This window comes from Nicrophorus vespilloides, unplaced genomic scaffold, assembly GCF_001412225.1.
Source record: "Nicrophorus vespilloides isolate i.1.1-1 unplaced genomic scaffold, Nicve_v1.0, whole genome shotgun sequence".
In the NCBI taxonomy this organism is placed as follows: domain Eukaryota; kingdom Metazoa; phylum Arthropoda; class Insecta; order Coleoptera; family Silphidae; genus Nicrophorus; species Nicrophorus vespilloides.
The window spans coordinates 48,751-71,063 of NW_017097262.1; the positions used below are offsets into that span (position 1 = coordinate 48,751).

The 22,313-nt window shown below is 26.4% G+C and overlaps 1 protein-coding gene across 1 annotated transcript; it reads left to right on the forward strand.

Moving 5' to 3' along the window:
• The first annotated feature begins 4 nt into the window (after positions 1 to 4).
• Positions 5 to 18,379, forward strand: LOC108559605 (prostasin). Its single transcript, XM_017916935.1, has 7 exons — positions 5 to 46; positions 4,228 to 4,618; positions 13,302 to 13,533; positions 13,592 to 13,767; positions 15,883 to 16,019; positions 16,080 to 16,335; positions 18,028 to 18,379. Exons 1-7 carry the CDS (start codon positions 5 to 7, stop codon positions 18,300 to 18,302), a joined length of 1,509 nt encoding a protein of 502 aa, XP_017772424.1. The 3' UTR covers positions 18,303 to 18,379.
• Positions 18,380 to 22,313: the final 3,934 nt, after the last annotated feature.

The window sequence follows — 22,313 nt, forward strand, 5'->3', positions numbered from 1 at the left end:
TGATATGCTCGGCGTAGGTCAGGCTACTGTCAATGGAAACCCCCAGGTATTTAATGACTTTCCTCGCAGTTATTTCTGTGCCTGATATGGTAAATTTTATAGGTTTTGCTTTCCTCCTTCCAATCAGTAACACCCCCTTGTTTTTTGTGGCGCGAGTGTCAGATCTCTCTCTGACATCCAGTTCTGTATATTAAATGTGGCTAAGTTTGCTTTTTCAGTCAGTTCATCTTCTGTTTTTGTTACCACCACTATTGCCCGGTCATCCGCATATCCAATGATTGTTATGTCTGCAGGTTGTTTGATCCTTAGCACTCAGATGGTAATCTACGACTGAAATAATTCCAACCGCAGTAACTTCCTACTCGTTTCTGATGTGATGTACTTTGATTATTATTTTTTTATATTTTATCAGTGAAGTTTGGTCATTGGATCAGTCTGCAATATTGTTTATTTCCTTTATGCTTAGCCAGAATTAAAGCTTATTGTTATTTTATTTTTATTGTAATAGATTGCTTGTTGTAAAAATAAAAAAAATAGAAAAATTAATTTGTAAAAATGCAATTTCTTATAAAACATATTATTTTATAAATTTATAAAATATTTGTTATAGAATTAGACTATACAAGTTTTTACTATATTAAAATATAGTTCTGAAGGTATATTGGATCAGAATACCGTAGTTTAATTTTCAAGGTTAACTAAAATTCCACTTGTGTATCTTGAGTAACATTCTTGGGATGATGATAGTATACAAATATATATTACGATGACATTTGCAGAGTAAGTAACGGTGGAAGCACGTGCTTATAACCAATATTTTACAGTTTATTTTATCCAAATATTATAATGTAATAATTATTTATATAATAATCAAAGTATTTTTTCAAAATCTTATCGAAATCTTTGAATATATTTTTATCAGTTTTTAGAAAAATTCCTTTTATTACATGATATGAGAGCTGTTGCGCTTTAAGCCGAGTAAATTTGATCTTTGATCACAAATGTTTATACCCAAAAATTTAAAATACATACCTGTGTTATTTGCATTAAAAAAAACCATAAAAACCACGTAGTTTTATTTAGTAATGATATCATATGTTGGAAAGTAGTTTATGTCAATTGAAGAAAAAAAAGATGGACAAACGAAAACACGGAGGAGTAGATCTTTTTTTTTGTCTGTTCTAGTAGGAATTTTATATTAAATAATTAAATTGATATATATTTATTCAAAATGTGGGTCATTTTAAGGTGTATTCCGTTAGTATCGCCGTTTTACTGTTATATCCACCTTTCATGGCGAGCGCGACTTTACCAGTCTCGGACTGCGTCTCGAAGAACTACCAACAGTACGGACGCAAATTTTCCAAGAGTTGTACAAACAACGTTAACTTGAAATCGATTCAATAAACGATAATATTGATTAATTTGTAACGTGACATTCATTTAAATAGCAAGTGGTTAATATAATTATTCGTTCGTTTTTTAATTAGTTGAAATTATATAAGTATTGGTAAGTTGTAATTTTTAAATTTCTATTTTAGATATAAGCATTGGTTGATTATTAAAGTATATGTTGGGAATTATTTATTGAAAGTAAAGTTAATAGCCTTCAATAATTTTTATTTACTTAAGAGGAAATATTTACTATTTACACATACTCATGAATCATTATTTATTAACGATTGTTATTCTGTTTATAAACGTTTAAATTTCTTTGGAATTAATTATTTTATATCAGTTATTAATAACAGTATTTTGAACTTCCTCTGTGCAAAAAAAATGCAATAAATTATAAAAGTTATGTAATGAAACAATTTAAAACAAAATTATGTCTTCTTATTATTAATAATAATAGACATATGTTGTGTAATGTATATAACACATTTGACTTTAGTATTATTATAATTTATTGTGTAATAAATAATAGTATCAAATATAGTTTACAGGATGAAAAAACATATTTCAATTTTTCACTTATTTATTGACAAATTTACATAAACTTATATGAATTTATATATACCAATTATAGTTATAAGGACCAAGAAATTTCTAACTATAAAATATATCAAATAATTAACAATTATTTACTTTTTTCATTGTATTTGCAAATTATTTTTATTAATTACATTATATACATTTTCTTAAATATTCCTGAAATTTTGTAATACTTTAATTATATAAAATAAAGTACATTAGAAAAGAAACATACTTATTTTCTTTTACTTTTAAATGTGTAACTTTTGTGTTAAATAAAAATGGCAATAATTGATTTAAAAGTGGACAACAGCATTAAGAAAAACAACATTTCCCAAAGCGAATGTTGTTTCTCGTTCGAGTGTTTCGTAAGTGTATAAAATAAGAGCAGTGAGCAAAAATAAAGACCGAAGTATTTACTTGTTCACCTTTTAAGCAATTTGTCTCAAGCAATAAACTTGCCTCAAATACAAATATCTTTACTTATTCGAAGAGCAAAAGGTTCCCAATCACTTTTCTTTTTATGCGAGAAACAAGATTATTTACTATTAGTTAATGATTTTTAAATTCGATGTTTAATCTTTAAAGTTATTACTTTTTGTTATGTTATAAAAAAACATAATATTTTTTTATTTTATTTAGCATGTTTATAAACTTAGTTCAAATACTTAATCGAACAGCAAATATTTCAAATTATTTTACTGATGACGAGATCACGAGATTATTAACCATTGAAATTAAGTATTCTATATTAACTCTCATTTAATGTTCCTAATTTTTGATGTGTAAAAAAGTGATTCCATTGAGGAAAATAAATATTAATGATAAATAAAATTGAATAAATAATAAAATGAGAAAATAATTGAATAAAATAAATCTTTTAATAATTTCACGTGAATCTAGTAATGTTCTGCAGTTAAGTTACAAATAATTATTCTATCGATATAATGAAGATCATAGTTCCTACTGATTTTGAAGAACAATACAATTTATTATAGTAATAAAATCTGAAAATATTAATTTCAATAAATACCAAATTTTTCAATACGTTAATTAGTTAATTAGATAACATTATATTTAAGAAGTGAAACTTTAAAGTTTCTTTTTATATCATTTTTGATAAGTGTAGATTATTTGAAAAAAAATGGTTTCGATACATATGTAATTTTAATCTTCAGGCCAACTGTGTGTATATTCGTAATTACACCAATTTAGTAAAGACTTCATTTCAGAAACAAGTTCATGACGTTTTTTTATATAACTGTTGTATTGAGTGATCGGGCATTTTTCATCTCTGCAAGAATCCGCTCTTTGTCCTTGATTATAGTCCTCACAGTGTTTTAAACAAGATTAATCCTTGTATAAAAAAGAAACATAAAAATGTAATCCTGTAGAAAACATAAATATAAGAAATATATTTTTGCCAATAAATTACAATTATTGTTGTTATTAAGAAATATAAATAATTACAGCAATACCTTGTAAATATATTCACTATACTTTGAAAAAATCAAAAACAAACTAAATTTTAAATTTTAATTAAGTAAAATAAATAAGTTAAATAGAAACACATGGGCGGAAAGACTTAGGTCGATAGCCCTTTGGTTGCATTGTAACTAATAAATATTATCATTATTTAGAAATAAATTTTTATGGAACTAAATTTATATATTTAATTTATAATCTTAATCTTCATGTTAGACTTTGAATTGAAATTAAATAATTTACTTGTAATGTTTCAAATCTTTAATTTTCATAGTCTTTTATTTATTTTTAATGTTTTCTAAGTTATAATTTTGAAAATGAAACCAAATATTTTATTAAATAAATTGTTCATAAAAATTGTAGTGAAAAAACAAAACTAGTCTTATTTTTCATGATTTCATAGTATTAAATGTGATTTAATATAAATAATTAAATATTCAATCAAATTATAATATTAATGTGAAAACGAATACAAAACAGACGTAGACTAATAATTTTTTAGAAAAACACATTACTTGGTTAACGGAATTATTAATAAAACATAAATATTTTCTCTCCTAGCAAAAAGAATCAGGTCACAAGCATTACAAAACTTTAAATCCGATAATTACTTAATCCGTAAATTATCTCTCTTTTTATGATTATCACATAATCATTTTTCTAATTTCAAAATTATTATTTTCATATTTAGTTCCGTGGATTGCGTTCGAGCAGTTGCATAACATCCAAAATTGAGCCAATTACTTGTGCGAGCGCACGAGTGTTAAGAGTGGGCTGCGTGAGGCTAATGCAGAAGAGTATGTGACTAAAAAAAGTGGAGGAACAGGTGAAAGACTCTTCGCACTGCCTCTACTGTTACCAACATCTTCTGGTGGTGGCATCTTCAACAACAAACAACAACAAGAAAAAAACGAAGAAGTCGAGACATTCGCATCCACAGAGAGACGTCGGACGCAGAGTGATAAACATGAGTGCGAGATGAGAACCGCATCCTCCTTTTTCCTTTCCATTCTGGTCTTGTTCCATTACAACCATCACCTGCGCAACAATGCCCAAGTTCTCGGTATCTTCGACACCTGGAGGACTTCTTACTCGAGGTTGGTGGAGGATCCGAACAACTACGGTCTCAACGGCTACGAGAAACGGATTGCTTTTACAGGTAAGAAATGATAATCACACATATATATTTCAAGAGCGACAATTTCTTTATCCTATTTACACACATCTACACGAAATCTAGAATGTCCTTATTATTATAATAATGCGCTCGTTTTTTTGTTGATTGCAAAAGAATAAAATATTCGCGTTGCATTCGATCATTTATTGTAGAAATTGCTCCTCGTTAAAATCGAAGGAAAAGCCGGTTGCTTCTGTAATATTTCAATGAATAAATTAAGTTCAATTTCTCTTCCACGAACTATTTTCAATATTAATACTGTTTCATTGGTTTCTTGCGGAAATGCAATTCTTACCAATACATTTTAATTACACATCAATTTCTGTTAGTTTCTCAGATCTTTTTCAATAGATAAGCTGAATGTCTTCGGACGTTAGTACTTTGGATCCAAATAAAGAGACAATAATAATTACGAAATAAATAATTAATTAAATTAATTATTTACAACAAAATAATTTATTAAAAATGAAAATAATTTAATTATATATAATTTCATAATATCCACTTTTTAAATAATTAAATCATATTTAATAATTAATTAAAATAAATCCATTAAAAATTATAACAATTAAGAGTCCATAAGTAATATTTATAAAATCAATGTTTATTTTGGATTAATTTTCTAAATACAACTTTAAATGTTTGGTATTTGTAAATTTAAAGAATTTATTAAATATCGGCTCTATTTTAATGTAATTACGTGTATAAAATGGCATTCAATAAATATTAAGCACGCGTTTTATAGCCAATTAATTAATTAAAAGAATGAATGGAAATACATATTTTTTTTTATCTGACAAAGTAAGTTGTAAGAGTCGTTTCGAATTAGTGAAAACGATGTGTTTTGTTTCATATATCCTATACAATCTAAATCTAAGTATAGGAAGGTGAACTCAAATTGACCCAAACCTACTTTCTTGATAAAAATTGAAAGAAGCCTTGCAATTTCTAATACTATTACAAGTAACAATTTGACTTTCTTAAATTGATAAAAATAAATACTTCTTTTTATTATTTATTAAATAAGATGATGCATTATTATAATTAATGTAAGTATTATAATAAGTTATTATATATAAAATTACAAATTAATCGAAAATTGGTTTTATAAAAATTTCAATACGTAAAATATATATTTTGTGTATGTATACAAAAAATGCATACTAATAAAGCAATACCTCGCTTCGAATAGTGCTGATTCACTATAGTGCGGTTAGAATATTTTTTATAATTGGGCAAAAAACAGAACACAAGATTATTTTTTAAACATAAACGATCGTTTTTCCCTATACTCTGAAGTCTCTTTTCTTGCATTTTATTTTTAACTTGTTTTAAATTCCTTGATTAGTCCGATTTCGAACAGAAATTGGCGGAACCGATTATCCGCACTGTGCAAAGTATTACTTTATATTTATTAAAAATAAAACAGGAAATGTGTATAATTCTATTCAAAATCAAATTCATTATTAATTTCTGTAATTTAACTTTCTTAAAATGATAAAAAAAAATATATAAATTTCATTAATTTTGACAAAAAGGCTATTAACCAAAGTAATTTTGCCCAAATATTTTAATTAATCTTAAATGTGATGTATTGCTATAATTATTAACATACTTATTAAAAAAAAAATATAAAATGTGTGCAACTTTTCGTTCATTATACAACTGAATCTTAATGAGAAATTTGCAATGAATACATTTCTTGTAGATCATACCGTTCGATCGTCTTTAAACTGTTTTTTAACATGTTTTTAGCGGTTTCTTGTTCCATTGTTCTCCATTTACCTTTGTTTCTAAGTGTGGCGTATCTATCGTGATCTTTGAGAGGATTGAGTTTATCTCGCCTTCAATTTTTTATTGCAATACGTCTCATGAATACATAATTAAGTTTATTACATTTTCATTTCTAACAAGATGAATATCTAAGAAGTTTTATGTTACATCTGGACATAAAATTTATTCCAATCAAAATTTAAGTTTTATGAAATTATACAAAATTTAAATATAAAGCCAATTTAAATTAACTAGAAACTATTTTATTGCTAACATAAAAAAATAATTGTATAATTACATCTTTTTTTTATTTATATACATTTTTTACATTTTTTTTATTCGTTTTATTATGTGTATGACTCTCAGCTTGGGTTCTTTCGGCACGCTCCTTGGTACCGGTATCTCATTTAGAAATGTAAAAAGTACGGAAATAATGATAGATAAAAAATTAGTTTTCAATCATTTCATAATTTATATTATTAAATAAATCTCTTCATACTTAAAATGTTTAATGATAATTGTTTTACTTAACAATATTTAATATTTTTATATTATCAATTTCTCTTAATTGTGAAAGTAGTTACGACTGAAATATTTGGAAATTGTTTGTATTTAAGAATAACTTATTATTTTGTTATTTCACGTAATCAAAAACATTATCAAAAATTTAATTATCTTAATTAAAATATTTTATTATAGAAAGTAAGTTGAGGCACTTAAGTGAGTATAATTATAAAAATAAAATAAAAATGTAATCCTAAAAAAAAAGCTTTAACGTAAGTGAAATATGTTTGAAGTTATTTCGACGCAATCTAAATCAAGTAAATTGATGTTCGTTTGCATAATAATTTATAATGTGGAGAGTGTAATAGGCATGGAATTTATTTGATCATTAATTAATAACATTCATAAAAGCAATTACTTTTAAAAGTATATAAATTATATATTCCAAACAAATATAATTCTAGCTATACCTCGCATAGTGTGAAAAATCGGACTAATCGAAGACTTTAAAACCGCCTAAAAAAAACTTCAGAAAACAGACTTAAAGGGAAAGACCTATATATAAAAAAATAATATTGTGTAAATTTGTTAAATTTAATATACTGAATCTGGACTGACCGAAGCTGCACAATTAGATTTATTAACATCTTTTATTTTAAGTTTTTGTAAATTTGATATCAATTTTGTTATTGAATAAAATCTTATTTGGAAAAAATATTTGTATGAAGAAAATATTAATTGTTATTTGAATTAATGTTTATTTTGTCATAAACTTTTTGTATTGACAGTATGTGATATATTTCAATTTTCTACCTTATGTTTTTAATGAACATATCCATATAAGAAGATGAAACTATTAAAATATAAATAATAATGTTAATACATCACGAATTACGTATATTATATGTTTGATTTCAATATCCAATAACATTTATTAAAATTAATAGCATATGTGGAAATATGTAATATATTTGCTAAATGGAAATTAATTTAGAGACGATCGAGATATATGCATATGCATGTTGCTGGAGCATTCAGTAAACCGTAAATATCCACGACCCAAATAATCTTCCCAGTTTATGGTTATGCTTAATTCCAAGTAGCCTCTTTTATCTGTTTTAAATGCTAAACGTTGCCACGGAAAGAGATGTGTATGAGTAAGAGACAGCGAGAGAGTGGAAAAGCGTTACACTCTGGAAATTGTTTTAATGGTGGATTTTATGTCATCCGCATGGTCTCAAAATTAAATTACATTGGTATACGCTTGGCAACCTTAAAAAGACCTTACCGTTTATAAACGAGATAAAGTTCGTAGTTAATGGCCAGAACCAAAATTAATCTTAAACTGTGTCTCGCTTTCTTTAAAAATAACTACATGTTAACAGAAAGTTCACACAATTATATTTGAATTTCGTGTTTGTTTATTTATTTTATCTGCTTTTTAAATTTTCATTATATTTTTGTAAGTATGCTAACTCATGTATATATTTTTATCAATCGATAATTTGTTTTAGCTATTTATATAACACCTTACTCAATAAGTTCGTAGGACAACTAATAAAACAACAACTTTTGGGCATTCGAGCATTCGACTTTATTTGTACTAACTACATTTTAGTATCTTACTTGAACTGGACTCAAGGATAATGACTATAGAAGAAGATATATTGATGAATATATTTTTATAAAAAAATAATTATTAAGAAATAATATTTTTTTAATAGTTTAATGATTTGATCCTTCATTGTTTTCTATTAGACTGGGAAGCGAGCATTCTACCACTGAACCACCGATGCATTTTCTATTAAATTATCCATTAAAACAATACCTCACATAGTGCAGTATTAATCAGTTCAGATTCACTATAGTCCGGTTTGAAAATTACGAAATAAACTAAATATTAATTCCTACTTTTGTGCGGTTTATTTGTGCATTCAGTTCGGTTTCAAAGAGTCAAGGCAGAATTTGTTAATAAACTAATATATTTTTTCTTCATTAATGTATATTTAAAGTATTTTCAAAGATCTAGAATCTCAATATTATGTATTTAATTAGGTCGGTTTTAATGTTACGTATTCTAATGTTCAATATATTTTATTGCCGAAATAGAGCTGTAGGGATAAAAAAAAAATATATTTTATTTATATTGAGAAATAGATTTAAATGTAATTTTTCAACTTGAATTCAAAATTTTGTCTTCTTTATTCCATTTACAAAAATTGGATAAAAATAAATATTTTTTAACATAACATTAGTACTATTATTATGACAACAATTTTTTTTTATTATATTTTATAAACACAAAAAAAATATTTCATCTTAAATTTCTTACGCAAACAAAATAACCATTCACAATAATTTGGAAATTGTGACCTAGAACTAATTTGGTACATTTTTCAAATATTCATAAAAAAATAGTAAATATAATCATCATTACAAATGAAGCCGGTTTTTAGATTTTATACTTTAATTACTAATACATATAATTTTTGAAATTATGAAATAATATAATTTCAAATATCGAAAAAATAAACCGCACAAAATACAACTTGACTGTATAAAAAAAAGATTTATATATAAAAAATAATTTTGTAAATTAGTTTTTTAGAATTTGTTTGTATTTAGTCAATTAAAACGTAGTATGTTTTTCAATTTTCAAACAAGACAATCCTAGACTGCTGCATTTATATAAATTATTGCGATTTGTTTACGATTTAAGATGAACAATATAGAGGAATTGAGGAATATTAAGCTTATGTTGTCGGTGATTCAACTGAATGTTATTTGTAAATGAAAATATGAACATGCAAATTAATAATTACTTAGACTTTCAAGATCAGAATTGTACCTTTTAGTAAACAAAATTATGTGCTTTTGATCGTAAATATATCAATTAGAATATTGAAAAACTTACAATGTTTTGTAGTTATATTCAATATTTAAGAACGTATGTTGTTCAAAATATATAGTGTTTTTTTTTAAATGTAGCAGAATGCGCATAACTCAAGCAATTAGAAAACAACGCGGATGTAGTTAGTAACATTAATAATGTTACATTTTAAAAAAAGAAACGTGGTGTGGAAATAATTGCAAGAAGCCCAAATTGAAGTGCGCTCACGTTCTTATTTCTCTGCTTTTTTTTTCTCTTCTTATTTCGCGCGCGAGACTAGTCGATTACAGTTATACAATTAACGAGAAGACGGATTTAAAGGTTGGTGTCTGTCTCTTGAGCGTAATACGCTTTAAATACTTTTGAAGAAATATTAGAAAAGCAAAAGCAAAAAATACAGTTTTTTATTCAGTATAGTTGAGGATGATTTATGACAATTATGGTAATTATTGTTGACTTGTTCATCGTTAAAATAATTCTAGTTATTCAATTGCGCGTTTTAAAAAGTTGTTTTTACTACAGACTTGCATAAATTCCGATGATCAAAACGGAAAAACGTGCAATTTTCACCAACGTACGTCAAGCTTGAATGATATTCATATCTGACATATAATATAATAACCTACTATTATATATTTAAAGAAACTTTCTTTATTCCAATATTTATTTACGAAGTATACAAATTTAAAGGTTCAATTGTTTTCAAACAAAAGTTGATGAAAATTACTACCAGGTGATAGCTTTCTTTTACCGTTATAAGCTAAAATCTGTACTATATTCGCAGTGTTTTGAATAATCCATTAAAGTAACTGCGAACGCATTTACACGTAAATATTTAATGCTCCATTCATTAAGCGTGGCATTAGACATAAACGTCTGTCATCTGCACAATTACCATAATTATCATAATGATAAGTTAACTGGTCTAACAATTGTAATTGCAATATCATATGACATTTCTGCCATATGATCTAAGTTAAAAAAATATATTATATGCAATTTTGTATTTGGACAACCAAAATTAGTTTTCTTATAAACAAAAAAATATATTTGAGTTTGCATTAATCTATTATTTTAGTAATTTGAGGGTTAACCTTTTGAAGTCTATTGTGATAATACAGAAAACGTGCACCAAAAGAAGATACCATTTGTTGACTTCCTTGTCCCATTGTCAGAAAGAAGACCTTCAGGGAGACCTAGCAAAAAGTCGAATATGTTCAATAACATTGTTGATCAAATGCCCATCCTTCAAGTGTCAAGAAAACGTTGTGTTCATGTGCAGCAAAGAAAAAAGAAAAAAACGAGTTGCAACGAGTTTTGTTTACAACATTATATGTTTACACGTTTGTTTTACACCTTATCACATGTAACCATTATAATATACTTTTACACTTATAATATATATTGTTTCAGTTGAGTTTTTTGTTCTGGTCTAGTGGTATAATAGTTCCTAATTACAATGTCTATTGGGACAATAGATCCCAGATACGATGTCTGTTGGGACAATAATGTCCCGATAAAAACTAATTCTCACAGATTAAATAAAAACAATATACGTGTTTATTTTAAATTTGACATATATATAGTCCCCAACACATTAATTTTAAAAAATTCTATATTTTTTCAAAAAAGTAATTATCAGACTTTTAATGTTGGTATTCATATTGTTTGAATGAAATTCCGAAATAAATTTCCTATTTTAGTTTTTCGCAATAACAATTTGGTGACTAAATGTCATGTTTGAAGATCGCGGTGTAGAAAGTAAGTAAATTACGAGGCTTGTTTGACTGGCATTTTCTCGTAAGATCAAACGGCGGTTATCGCTGTGCAACGAATTATATAATCGTAATGTTTGCTCTGTCTGGAATAAAAATAGATTTGTAACGTTTCGAGCATGATCCATTAAATTGCTTGAAGTTCAAGCCAGAATGTCATTAATTTCAATTAAACTAAATATATTTTCGATTTATTAATAAATTAATACTATTGATAATTGAAACAGTTATACAAGACACAAAAATAAAATAAAGAAATATTAATTATTATAATTACGAAAAATAATTTTACAGGCGTATTGACCTTTGGTATTCGAGCCTATAATTATTATTTAATGTTCGCTACATCAACATATTTAAAACTTTCTGGAATTTTATAAAATTTCTACTATAAATTATATTTTTTTTATTAGAATTATAAAGAATTTAAAAAAGGTACTTTGATAATATTAATAAACATAATTTATTGAACATATGCTTCTACACACATATAAAAGAATATTTGCTGCAGTATTTTTGATATATCAAATTAATTATTTACTGAATAGAAAACAATGAAAATAATAAAATAATTCAGTTTCCATTATTCCAATATAAACTTTTTTTAAATGTTAAATTATCTAAATAGTGTTTGCATTTGATAATACTGAAAAGATTTATTAAACATACATTACTGTGCAATCCTTTTGAAGAGATTTTTAATAAAATAAATATACAAACACCTAGTTACTTCATTTCAGTAAACTCGTAAGTTAACTTTGAAAATGTTCTTAATGAAAATGTTTATTATAATACCATTAGGTGGCTACACACTATCAAACTAAATAGCTTGATTACAAAATATATAAAAAATGCGTGGATTTAATCAAATTAACCGAAAATATAATTGCTTTTAAGTTGGTATACATATCTAAATAACGTATGTATTTCTTTCAAAATCAAATAAACTTATATAAAAAAATTAAAAAAATAATGAGACATAAATAACAACTATGTAGCATTTAAATAGTGAAATAGTAAGGTTCCTAATAGTTACTTTATGGAACAATAGATATAATTATGGTTATTAATACCAAAATTATAACTCACAAGTATTAAGTATAAGTTGGTACTCATTCTACAAGCACTTTATTATACATGAGATGTTTCGTTACTATCACCATATTAGCTTATAAATATGCAAGAAATATTATCTCATCTCATAAGTATTGAGTTTTCCGGAAAGTTTGTATCAATTTTCGCTAAGTTGTATTGGTAATGGTTGAATATATTAGAATTGTTATCATCTGTCTTTAGTAAAAAGTTTACTTGGATCAAATTATTTATGTCAGATTAGTACCCTCTTGAAGATGGAAAAAATGCTATCAAAGCATTAACTGAGAAATATTCTGTTTACAGAGAAGCTTCTATAGCTGAAATAACGTAATAACATAATTAAAATTTATCGATATATAAAAGTTTTGATTTTCAATTTTAGTGAAACTTCACGAATTTTGCGGATGATCTAATAATTATGCAATTTGATATATACATGTTACATTGGGAATACCTTAATAATACTGCTGAAATTTGCAATGCAATGTTTCGCCCATCATCCAACAATTTAATAGTATCCGAGATCCTTGTATAATCCCATCGTCTTCAATAAAACTCGATATGTTCTAACGTCGCAGCTGCGGGTTGTTGTTTTAAGCTAATTGAATTTCTGTGATGAATTTCGTAGGTCGTGTGTTCGTGACGATGCTGGGCTATCCTCAGAGATGTGAGCGCAAAGGGGTGTCCCACGCCTGCACCCTTTCGTTTGCCTGTTGGATGGTGGGTGGATCGAGCCAGGCCGGGTGCGGCGCGAACCCATGGCTCGTCGCCTGTTGCGTAACCGGACGCAAGATGAAGCCGGTCCGGATCGATTACAGTGATGATGATGTCAATGATCTGGCCGACCAACCTTTTTTGGAGTGAGTAGATTTGGAAGTCCCGAAGAACAACGTAAACTATCCACCATGTTTTATGTAGGTCGAAGGACTTGATGTCCAACTCGTTGCGGAGAGACGTTGAGGATGAAGGGTGCGGTCTTTCCGCGGATCGAGTACTTGCGAAGAGGATCATTGGAGGCGCTGAAGCCAGGTTCGGACAATTCCCTTGGCAAGCCCACATCAAGATCTCATCCTACCAATGCGGAGGCGTCTTAGGTAAATATTCTCATTTCTGTTCATCATCTCTACAAGCTCTCCTCAGTACTGAAGGAACAATGAACTTATTAATGTTTTAGTAGAATTATATTGAATTATTTTAATTAACTTAATTATAACATAAGTTATAAAAGAAATATATAAATACTTAATTCATCAAAAGCTTCTATATTATATAAAAAATAAATATATTTTGTTTTTGTAGAATTATTTATTAGTTTTATAAAGAAAAATTATTTTTGAACTTAACAGATTTTATAAAATCAATTTGATTTAGAAGATAATTTTTATAAAAAACTAATCGTTTTTTTAATACATTCACTTTATAGTTTTCAATTTGGTTTAAAAAGCAAAGATCATTCCTTCTTTAAACTCTATCAGCAAATAAATTTCCTATAAAAAGAAAACGTATCTACGATTTAGATAGGAAACTGGAAACGTCCAAATCAAGATAGTAGAACCTTTTGCATGAGAGCATGTAACTTTCCGTGAACGAATTGAAAAAAAAGGAAACAACCTAAAAGGTTTCGATATCGAAACTTGTTTGCCGCACAATAATATTACTTTCTTTCGGCAAGTAAGGCTTTTCTCTCAATGAGAAACGAGCTCGGCATTGCTGAGAAACCGTGAATCGAGATATTTTTTCTTCTCGGAATTGCAAAATTTCTTGGGAAATGCTACAATTCTCACACAGAGCTACGACCTAACAATAATTTCAAATCATTATTATTTCTCTGTCTTAATAATATTATTAGTTCCAATTAAAAAACTATGTTTCACATAATAAATTAATTTATTTCATAATATTTTATATTAAATTACAATTTATGAAACATACCACACCATACCAATTTTGGATGGAAAGCCTTTATAACAAATAATTTTGTTATGATTTAAAACTAAAATGTATAATTTTTTCTTTGATTTATTACTAAATGTAAATTTTTTTTTCTGGAAAAAAAATATAAAAATTTGTTTAACTGAGATTATTTTTGAAATTACTTTAATAATAAAAACTGATTTAAATAATATTTTTAATTGAATTTATTTGTTGGTAAACGAATACTATTTTTTAAGAAAGTTAATTATCAAATTCTAAAGAAAATGTTTGTGTACTTAATTACAAGCATGTTTAGATAACATTACATTGCATAATATAATGCATTAAGAAACAATTGGTGTTTGTACTTTCCTTTCTCTAAAGATAATTCAACGTCTATGTTAAAAAACAAACATTTTCACTTAAGGAAAACAATGATGTTTATTGACGTTGTATGAATCACAGTACGATAATCCTGCAATTTGTTATATAACTAAATAAGTCTAGTTTCAAGACAATTATTACTATTATTAGTATATCAAAAATTAATGTATATCTGTTATAATTTATGGTTTGTTTCTACGTTCATAATAGAAACATAATAAATGTTCACTTTCATTACAATTCCAAGATTTTGAAATGTTCCTATATTTCCAGTTATAACTTCAAATCAATCAAATGAAATCCAAATGTTGTATGTTTATAATAAAATTGGAGTAAACTATAACGAGATTTGATAATTCTTAGTATTTTGGATACAAATATGATTACCTCTAAAATTATTTAATTTAAGTTTAGTTTTCTATATTAATAAGATGATAAGGGCAGAATGACCTATGGTTAATAGCCCTGTGAAGCAATTAACTTTTTTTTGGTTGATGATATTTGTATTATTCTATTTGAAAAATTTGTAATTTTCTGTTTCAATAAATATTATTATTAAGATGATATCAAATTTAAGGAAGATAATAAGAATACTTAATATAGATTATCGAAAGTGTAAAATAGTAATAATTTAAAATCTACGTAAAAATTTAGATTTTAAAAGGAAGCATTTTCTACCTGCGAATATAAAACGTTTACCCACGTAATCCATTTTTGAAGAAACCGAATTGGATTTTGTAAAAAGCCGAGGGTATTTCAAATTCAGCGAAGGTTCTGTTTTCTGAGGAGTAAACTAGAACTTACCGTACAAATATGCAAAGGGTCTTAAAGTTGTCCTACACAAACACGTGTTTCCGAGAAAATTAAACGGAACGGTTAGAAACGGTTTAATTTATTAAGACGAATTACAGTTTCCAGACGGTTCGTGGCCACTGCAGCTCATTGCATAATCAGGGCTAGATTACGCGACATCACGGTTTATCTAGGCGAATTGGACACGCAGGATACAGGAAAAGTCCTGGAATTGGCTCCAGCTGAACTACATCGTGTAAGTACTCCTTGCACCAACTCAATTATTCTGCAATTCTAATCTTACGAGTATTTTCAGGTACGTAAGAAGATACTGCATCCCGAGTTTATGTTCAGAACTACGCAGCCGGACAGATTCGATCTGGCTTTGTTGGAGATGGTCACAGAGGCTGGTCATTCTTTTCATATAGTACCTATATGTCTACCCCATGTCAGTGGGATGGCATTGAATCTTCCGGGAAGGAAAGCCATCGTCGCAGGATGGGGAAAAATAAAGCCGACCAATTCCCTTTCTGGCACAAACGTCCTCAGGAGCGCCTCTGTTCCCATATTGAGTGAGTAAATCTGGCGACGTGGAAATGCAATTTTTCTTCGTTGTCGCTTCGCCCTCTTTGCAAATTGATTTTTTTCCAATTGCTTCCGCTACCCTTTCTACAGTTTATAATGAAAAAGTAATTCTTTCTCGGCGTACGGTAAACTGCAGAGTAAGAAATGAGGAAAGAAAAAGAGAAGACCTTGAACGGATTCTAAGTGGAATGGAGCATCAAACAGACTGTAAATTAAAAAGATAAACTTTACTAGTTCTTTTTATTTTCATATTCATTTTACGTGTAACACTTTTATCAAAGACCATACTCCTCATTTATTATTATTTTACAGTTATAACTATTAAAACTAATATTTGTTACTCGATTATTTTAGTTTCGATAAAAATTCTAATAATTCAATTTATTTCAATATGTTTTATGATCAACAATCAATGAAATATATATTTTTCATTTTAATTAAACGCACAAATTATGTTTAAGCATCTGAATATGTACTAAAATATGTTGGATTAAAATTAATTACATAAATATCTGTAATATTGCAATAGTAAATTAATAATACTGAATTAAATAATTATACGTTTTTTAACGTAAAGCATCACTTATTATTATGGATAAACAAATCTGTACTTTGTAGTTCCAGGGAAATTGTTTAATATTTAATAGAGCTTTTAGTAATTCTTCAGTCATTTTATTATTTTGAAACATTATTTAAAACTAGATATTTTTTTTTTATTTATTTATAAGTTTGAAATATGTACACCTTGCAACTACTAATTAATTCAAGTACAAATTTGCATATGAGTTACATATTATTATTATTCGAAAACAAGTAGGTTTATATATTATATAATATATCTTTTCTAACTATATAATTTTATTATATGTCTAATTACTTCTCCAATTATATTATGTTGTATTTAGCAATTACTGCTATTGCTTAAACAGAAGAAACTTATTTTTAGTTATTGATTAGTGAAAAAGCCACATTTTGGTAAAACATATATTTTCTATTATTTGTTTTTTATTTAATACATCACCATTTTCTACTCCATATACTTATCATATATTATGGAAACCTTATTTAATATATTTTAAACTTCGTATTTTGTATACTACTATAATGTGTGATATACGACTTAATGAACAATAATACTGAAAGTAGTTGGCCTGACAGATATGTCTTAAGTCAAGTATGATAATCTTTCAGCATTAGATGACTTAAGATGACATTAAAACTATGTTCACAATATGCGTGATATGAGTTATAAAAATCAAACTGGCATCCAATTATTGGTTGTCATGAAGTGCAATGGCACTAAATATTTCGACTATCAAATATGTCTTAAAATCAAGTATGACGAGGGTTGAACATTAAAAGACTAAAGATGACTTACATTTTAGTCAATAATTGGTATTTATCACATGTCGAGGAATCCAATAACACTCGAACTAGTTCGTCTAACAGATGTGTCTCACCATACTTTATGCGAAGTTCTAGCATATTATGATCATACTATGCGTGATATAAGTCATAAATGTTAGTCAAATAGATATGTTATGAAGCAAGATGACACTGACAATTGCAGTTGTCAATTCTGACATATATTTCTATCTCAAGTCAAGTATAATAATGTATATATAACATTATATAACTAAATTCGTCATGTTAAATATTATAAATCAATATTATTTTAGGTATAGAAGAATGCATATCCTGGCACAAGACGAAGCAGATAAAGGTGGAGCTGCACGATGACATGCTTTGTGCAGGATACGAGGATGGACGACAGGACGCATGTTTGGGGGATTCCGGTGGACCTCTGATCGTGTTAGAGGATGGAAGATGGACGCTCGTGGGGATAACCAGTGCAGGATTCGGATGCGGGGAGCATCATCAGCCGGGGATTTATCATTCCGTCGCCGTCACGGCCAACTGGATACGATCAGAGATAGAGAAAATTGAGCTATAAATCATTGCAACCCCCTGGGTACTAATTGCTCAACTACAACTCCGTAGAAGTCAATTAGAGAATGAATTTAAACCGAGTCCAAGTTAAAATTACATTTCCTTGAGTTCCGTAAATGCAATCAAGCAGTTAGGAGTAAATATTAAAAAGTAAATATAATAATAACAAACTTTTGGTATTTGCTGCATTGAATTGATTGAAATATTTAAAAATAATAAATATTTATTATCATTTTAGTATTTTTTTTTGAAATCTAACTTATTTATTTTCTTGTATAAATAAAATTGTTATTTATTGTCGCTTCTTAGTTCTAGTATTAACACATCTTAAAATATAATATTTTATCAAAAACAAGTAGAAACTATATTTTTTATTATATTCTGTGATAACGTTTAAATATTTAGATTTAAGGAAAATGAGTAATTTATATAGATAATCAGGGCTTACAATGTACATTATAACAAAACAATTTTACAATAAAAATACTATACAAATACAATTTAAACATACGATTATTATTTAATAATGAATATCATATATTTCATTAAGTTTTCTTGATTATAAGTGTACAAACCCAGTAACAATATTTAAAAAATTGTCATTAAACACATTTTTTTTTCATTTAAACAGAAGAAAGAATCATATAGGATAAATATCGAAATATATACAGCAATAAATCGGAAAGTAATTAGTTTTGTCAATATCCCGGATTGTTTGAAAACGAACTGCTCAAAAAGATACTTGACTCATTTATGTATAAACATATATTTTCTACTATATTTTTAGAATTTATTTAATTGTATATGAATTGTATTAAATGTGTATGAATTTACAATTTCAATAAGTATCTAATCGAAGCAAAAATGTATAAGAATTTATTAATAGTTAAAAATAATTAACTGCCTTAATTAAGAAATTCTAAGTACTATATAAGAATTATTTTGAATGTATGCATGTTTTAATTATATTTATTATGTGGATGCGCCAGGTTTATATAATTATATAATAATATAAATAATAATATAAATTATATAAAAAGATGATAATGTACAGAAAATATGACCTATTTCCTGAAGCAAATAATATAAAATGTTATGATTTCCATCGTGTAATATGATGCGAAATTTCATATTCTCTAAAAGCATTTGCATTAATATATTATATTTGGATCATTCTTTCAAAATCCGTTAAAAATATATTGTTTGACGTAAACATTTAAAAATATTTATAGTAAATGTTTGAATATGTTTCAATGAATGTTCATTTACAATCAATATATTTTTAATAAATTATAACCATTTATAAAATATAATATATTATGTTTCTAATCAAAATATAAAAACAATATTTTTTTTTCTTTTTTTATGTATAATTTTATTCACAATTACTATAATTCACATTAATTAAAATCAGAAAAAAAAATAAAGAAAATATTATCTTGATTCATGACCTAAGAAACTATTAAAGATTATGAACATTATTTATAATGTACGTATTAATATGCATAAATGAAACCTAAGTATGTTTTTATATAGAAAAAAACAATACAATTCATATGAGTGTATATAAAGGAATGGAATATAACGTAGCCAAAGTATATTAAAAAGGGATTATAAACATCATAATGTGGGCAATACACTAATATTATTAGGTTCTTGGACGTTGATTGTATCATCATAATAAACCATTGTTGGCGTACGGATCAATACTTTTGTACCGTGGGAGGCAACTTGTTACTGCAGGATTATACTAACGTGTAATAATATTTAGAATTTGAATGTTCTTTTTCTCTTTTAACTATAAACTTAATATTATGTTATTTTTTTTGTACAAAAAGATTGTGTATTACTTAAAAATATTTATTATTTGTTTATAAACTAATGATATTTTTCAATAATACAATACATTTTTTTTTCAGTACAAATAAAACACAAATAGGGTGTCCCAAAATTCACGTAAGAAGTAATTTTGATACACATCACAGGTTTTTAATTGCAAATTGTAATTTATTGATTCATATTGTATACACTATAAGGTTTTGTCTGAAGGCAGTCCCAGAAGTACATGAGCTCACGTATAAATGGCGGGTTTGTTTAAAAAAAAAAAATATGATCAAAATTATTAATCTTAAGTTTAAAGTTTAAAGATGCTACGTTGTTTAGTATTTGTTTGACAGCCATCAACTGTGAACCCTATCAGTGAATTTGTAAACATGGAAAAAATTAGTCATCATTATATGTGTTGCAATACTATCTACTCTGGGGCAGTTTACTCCTCCGTATACAATAAAATATATTGGGTGGCAGAGTTTATACGAGGTCGTATGAGCTACCAAGATGAACATCGTAGTGGTCGAACAAATGAGGTGACAACGTCAGAAATGGTGAAGAAAATCAAAAAAATTGTATTGACCATGGCCAACCACGTCTTAAAGGAGGAAATTGAGCGCTGTATCAACGAAACTCAGCCACCTTATGCAAAAAGCTCATGGAAAATTTCGACAAAAGCAAAGCCGTGGAACCATTTACCCGATATGCTATTCCATACATAATGTTATACTGAATCAATAAAAAATGTAATTTTCAATTAAAAATCTGTATTATTTATCATAATTTTGGGATACCCTATATGTAAAAGAAATAAAACAAATTCATTTTATGAATCATTGTTTTATTATAAATATAAATATTTTTTCAACACTGTAAAACATATTTAAAGTATTAAGTTGTAAAAGACATTATTACAACATTTTTAGCAATAATAATACATTTCCAATATAATTGAATTTTAAAATTGTCAAATGTTAATTTGACTGAAAAAATATATCTATATACAATATGTAATGCAAATTGGAGACTTGAAATAAAATGTAAATTATTTTACAAATTATATAATTTCTTGATTAAAACATTTTTGTCCATAATATTTGATCAAAAATTGTACAATGAATTGTATATAAATTAATTGAAAATACAATTTGTCGGAAATTAATAGCAGAAAAATATATAAAAAGGATCAAGTATTCTTGGATTAACATATTTTCGACTTGAATTTGAATCAAAATAATGTCAGAAATGTCAAATTTCAAACAAATTAATATTCACAAGAAACAATGTATACCGAAATAAATTAATTAAAAAATTAAGTATTTATGTAAGTAATAAAGTTTTGTTTTTTTATAATAAATTAATTAAAAAATTAAGTATTTATGTAAGTAATAAAGTTTTGTTTTTTTCTTCAATGGTCAGTAAAACTTTTAATTTATATGTTTTTAATGTGCTTCAATCCGTTACATTGTTCTTTCATCTTAGTCTCAATTAATACTAACTAATATATAAAATATGTATGCTAATATATTGCCTAGAAATACTTTACAGGAGATACCTTAAAGATAAGAACTAAAAATCTAAACTCTAATCTTTCTAGACATATGGTATTGATTTGTGTGTCCTCAATTTGAAAATGTGTTAATTTTCATCTGACATGTTGTATTTAATACCAGTGCCCCATGTTTCATAACGAATAGACAAATACATGAAGATCTTCAAATTGATCTGATTGAAAATATATTATTAATGTTTCGTGAGAGATACAGAAATAGACTGGAATCACATATTAATGTTCTGACTATTAACCTACTTGACAGTAGCAAAACAACAAATTTTAAATTACTAGATTTATTTTATAGATTTAAGTAAATTATTATTAATATTCATAATCATATCCAACGGGAAAGTTGATCCATTTATTCTAAACCCAGGATTAGATTTAATTTATTCATATTGAATGTTGTACTTTTTTATAATAAGTATATTTTTACAAGTATATATATATTTTGTATTTTATTATATATTTTATAATTCTAGTTCATATTGGGCAAAAACGATTAATTACAACAAATTTTAAATATCTGTAATTGTGTGTGTAAAGATTCTAGATGCTTAAATTCATATGATTAATTAATTATACTATTTTATATAATTTATATATATTTTTTAAATTTTCATTATAAAT